General features: G+C 43.4%; 1 protein-coding gene across 1 annotated transcript in view; it reads left to right on the forward strand.

Moving 5' to 3' along the window:
* Positions 1-4,679, forward strand: part of TBC1D8 (TBC1 domain family, member 8 (with GRAM domain)) — a 265,338-nt gene that overhangs the window by 62,944 nt on the left and 197,715 nt on the right. The window contains exon 4 of the mRNA XM_011969594.1: positions 1,943-2,037. Within this exon, the coding sequence (XP_011824984.1) occupies positions 1,974-2,037 (64 nt within the window). The 5' untranslated portion in view covers positions 1,943-1,973. The remainder of the gene's footprint in view (positions 1-1,942; positions 2,038-4,679) is intronic.

The raw sequence follows: 4,679 nt of genomic DNA on the forward strand, positions 1-4,679 counted from the left end.
TGACTTAAAAGCTGTAACTCCTGTCTCCCTAAAACGCATAAAACTAAACTGTAACCCGATTGCCTCAGAACCACTTATTCAAGGCTTCTTGGGTTCATTGTTCCTCCAGACTGTGGTCATTCATATTGGCTCAGAATAAACCTCTTTAAAATATCTTACAGGATTTGGTTTTTCTCTTAACACAGGAGATAGCATCAGATCCCACAGGTTGAGGGCTCAGTCCCCAAAACTGCCCCCTCACCTTCAGACACCAGTTGCAAGTCCGAGCATCTGGAACTTCTGACCAACGGGCTTCAAGTTGGGGTTCCTGCAACCCTGTCTTTGAGTTCAATTAATTTAATAGAGTGGCTCACAGAACTCAGGGAAACACTTATGTTTACTGGTTTATTATAAAGGATATTACAAAGGATATAGATGAAGAGATGCATAGTACAAGGTACAAGGGAAGGGGCAAGGGGCTTCCATGCCCTCCCCAGGGCACCACCCTCCAGGAACCTTCATGTGTTCAACTTTCTGGAAACCCTCTGAACCCTCCTGTCCTCCTGGGTTTTTATGGAGGCTTCATTACATAGGCATGATTGATTAAACCATTAGCCATTGATGATCAGCTTAACCTTCGGCCCCTCTCCCCTTCCTGGAGGTTAGAGGTAGGGCTGAAAGTCCCAACCCTCTAATCCTGCCTTGGTCTTTCCAGTGACCAGCCCCATCCCTAATATTGAGCTGTCAGTCATCATTAACACACAAAAAGATAGCACTCAGGAGATTTCAAGGATTTTAGGAGTTGTATGCCAGAAAATGGGATGAAGGCCAAATATATATTTCACAATATCACAGAGAATAAACAGTTAAAGTGATTCATGTGATGTCAGTGACTCGGGTCAAAAGCTAAACTGCTGCAACCAACAAGCCTTAACATGTGATAGTTCAAGGCAGACACTTTGTTTCTCTCACTAATAGTCCAATGCAGGAGTTCTAGGTCAGGAGGACTCTGCTCCACACAGTCATTCAGGGGCCCAGGCTCCTGGTAGCCCTGCCATCTCTCCTACTTGGCATCTAGAGGGGCTCTGATTAGTACTATCCCTGCCAGAAGGAAGGCGGCAAAGGGCATGGGGAGGCTTTACACACATGAGGGGCTTTACACACCAGGGCGGGAATAGGGACCTATCTTTCGTTTCTACTTCCACTGGCAAGCATTTGATCTCATGGCCACTCCAGACTACAAGGGAGGCTGGAAAATGGACTCCAGCCTTGAGTCCAGGTAGAAAGGAGGGCCAGTTTTGTTGGACAGCCAGCAGTCTCTGCCCTGATGGCTTTATCAAAATGGAAACATTTGAAAGGAAAACTAGATCTCAGAGTTCAGTTTAACTCTCACATGTCCAGGACCTCTCAGACTTCCCAAAGCTGCCAGTAGAGGGCCAGGCTTTCACTCTGAGGACTGTCCCCTCTCCCAGCTTCCACGGATTCTAGAGCAGGGAATCAGAAGCCATAGGACCACATTCGAGGTTTATTCTTTGGATCAAGTATGAGCATCTGTGGCTCTACTTTTAAAGCTAAGTACTTCTTTTTCTGGATGGGTATTGGGGCAAATTGTGCTAGATATGCAGTTAAAGAAAGTACACGCAAGAAATAGATTTCCAGCCAGGCGTGGTGGCTTGCGCCTATAATCCAAGCACTTTGGGAGACTGAGATGGGAGGATAGCTTGAAGCTGCGAGTTTGTGACCAGCCTGGGCAACATAGTAAGACCTCATCTTTACAAGAAATAAAAATATTAGCCAGGCATGGTGGCACACACCTGTAGTCCCAGCTACTGAGGAAGCTGAAGCAGGATGATCCCTTGAGCCCAGAAATTTGGGGCTGCAGTGAGCTAGGATTGCACCACGGCATGCCGGCAGAAAAAAAAAAAAAAATTTCCATTAATAATGTTAAATTTTTTTTTTACAGTTGTTGTGGAAGATAAAGCGCAGCCTGGCATATGCTCTTTCAAAGGAAGTTCTCAGGAATATCCTGTATATGGCACCAGACCTCAGACAATTCGGGTAGCCAAAAACCCTCATGTGTATCAACCTACATCATGCTAGAAAAAAATCTTGAATATTCAAGGTCAGAGTATTTTTTAGAGGGTTTCTGTTTTTCCCTTATTTACAAGTTTGGCTTTTTCCTGATGTTCTATCAGTGACTAGAAATTGTATTAGTCCCTTCTCATGCTGCTATAAGGACATACCCAAGACTGGGTAACTTATAAAGGAAAAAGGTTTAATTGGCTCACAGTTCTGCATGGCTGTGGAGGCCTCAGGAAACTTACAATCGTGGTGGAAGGGGAAGTAAACATGTCCTTCTTTTGTTTGTTTTGTTTGTTCTCTCGTGCGAACAAACTCAGTATCACAAGAACAGCATGGGGAAACCACCCCCATGATTCAATTACCTCCACCATGTCCCTCCCATGACATGCGGGGATTATGGGATTACAATTCAAGATGAGATTTGGGTGGGGAGGCAGCCAAACCACATCAGAGATCAATTTTGACTGTTGGAATTTTGGTGACATAGCAGAAGAATGACACTTTTGGACAAGTCTGGGGTTACATCTAGATAATATTTCCAAATTGCACATTATTTCAGGGACTTGTGACCCCTAATATTTTGGCTTAAGATATGGTTAAGAAGTGGCTTAATTGATAGTACTATGCACCTGGCTCCTATCATAAAACTCCATTAAAACCACAGTCTTGACGATTTTCAACTAGTCAGCCTCCATATATCAGGGGATGGATTGCCCAGGCTGTGGGTTGTCTGACTTTTGAAAACTAAAAATAAAATTCTAAGTCCCCAGCCATCTGAATGGATCCTTCCTCTCCACGAAGGGCATTCCAGAGTTAACCTGAAAAACTAGTTCAGGCCATGATGGAAAGGAGGGGTCAGATATACCTCATTATACCCTCCTCCTTGATGGAGTTCAGGCACAGCTGACCAGCATTAACACGAAAACAGATCCTAAGACAGACAAAACAGACTTTTTGTAGCGATAAGAGATATCCAATTCCAGCCTAACTCTAGTATAGCATCACAAGACAGATAAGAGGCCCTGAAAGAAATTGAAGTATTTTACCCCCAAATTATGTTTCTTTGCCATATCTTGAAATAATCCTGCAAAGCTGTCTCTTGTGGGGAAAATCTACATTCTGAAGAGAATCCCCTTTCTTTTCCAGGCCTCTTTCTTGATCCAGGAGAGAATCAACTCTGATAAGAAACATCTACAATCTTTTCTCTCTGAAGCCTGCTACCTGGAAGCTTCTTTTGTGTAAGGGGAACCATTTAGGGGTCTCCACAACCCAGAAAGTCTTTGAATCCCCCTGTGACCTGAAAGCCCCACCTTGCTTTGAGTTGTCCTGTCTTTCCAGACCAAATCAGTGTACATACTACACGTATTGATTGATGTCATATGTTTTCCTAAAATGTTTGAAACCAAGCTGTAGCCTGACCACCTTGGGCATATGTCCTCAGGATCTCCTAAGGGCTGTGTCACAGGCTATTGATCACTCATATTTGGCTCAGAATAAATCCGCAAATATTTTACAGACTTTGACTCTTTTTGTCGACACTTTATTTCTCTACTTTTTCCCTGTGAGGCCATTTTGTGGTGTTTTTTTTGGTGTGCTTCACACCCATGGAGACCAGGAAAGGCAAGATTACGGAAAATCAGTTCCAACTAGAGGTGTTGCTCATCAGTGGTGAAACATGAGGACAAGGAGGCTGGATCTAATGCTTAAATCACATCCTTGCACTATCCTCTGCACCTGCAGCGTGCTCTAACTTGCGAGTTGCAACTGTGGTCAGAGCAGCTGTTTTAGGTAAAGGAGTGAGTTTGCTCTGCCTGGTCAGATACTCTCCTGCCCTTTTATCTGTTGAAAAACGCTCTGGAGACCTCATGGGAGAGGTAAAAACACTCAGGTGTAAAAGATTTCTAAGGTTTACTAAATATAAGCCTTCTCAGAGCCAACTGCTTGTAATCCCTGATGCCTCAAGCAGAAGGAATCAACCTCTGTTCTGGAAGCTGGTGTCTGTAAGTACCAAACTCCTTCAGTTCGGGGAATAATTCATGAGTAGGTTGTTCCTTAAATGATGAAAATGGGTCTTACAGTTGGCAGCTTTTTCGCCTGTGCCTGAGGTGGGCCTCAGCCACAATTAATCCAGCATAAATGCAAATTGCAGAAAGCTCTTGACTTCTGTAGGCATGTTTCTCTGTTTAGGCAATTTTTTTCGAGGAAGAAGCTTGGGATATAACATCTTACATGGTGCAGTTTGCATGCACAAGGCTAGATAAAAAATGCCTCAACTGTTAAGCAAACAAACAGTTGGTCTTCTTTATTCTCTTTCCCTTTTCCTTTGTTCACCTTAGGCCGCTTAGAGCTTGTCTATACATGTCTTAAGTAAGGGTATTAAGGCAAAGGTATGGGTAGAAAGAAAAGGAAAACGTGAGCAAAGTGATGAAAAACCAATAGAAAAATTTTGTGGGGAAGTTTTAATGGTTGCCACTACAAGAAAATCACCTGTAAATCTCTAACTTTTAAAACTGTAACTCTGTTTCCCATAAACAGTTAACTAAATGTTAACTCCATTTTGGCTGGGTGTGGTGGTTTGTGCTTGTAATCCCAGCACTTTAGGAGGCCAAGGTGGGAGG

The sequence above is a fragment of the Mandrillus leucophaeus genome, unplaced genomic scaffold (genome assembly GCF_000951045.1).
Source record: "Mandrillus leucophaeus isolate KB7577 unplaced genomic scaffold, Mleu.le_1.0 Scaffold9, whole genome shotgun sequence".
Lineage (NCBI taxonomy): Eukaryota > Metazoa > Chordata > Mammalia > Primates > Cercopithecidae > Mandrillus > Mandrillus leucophaeus.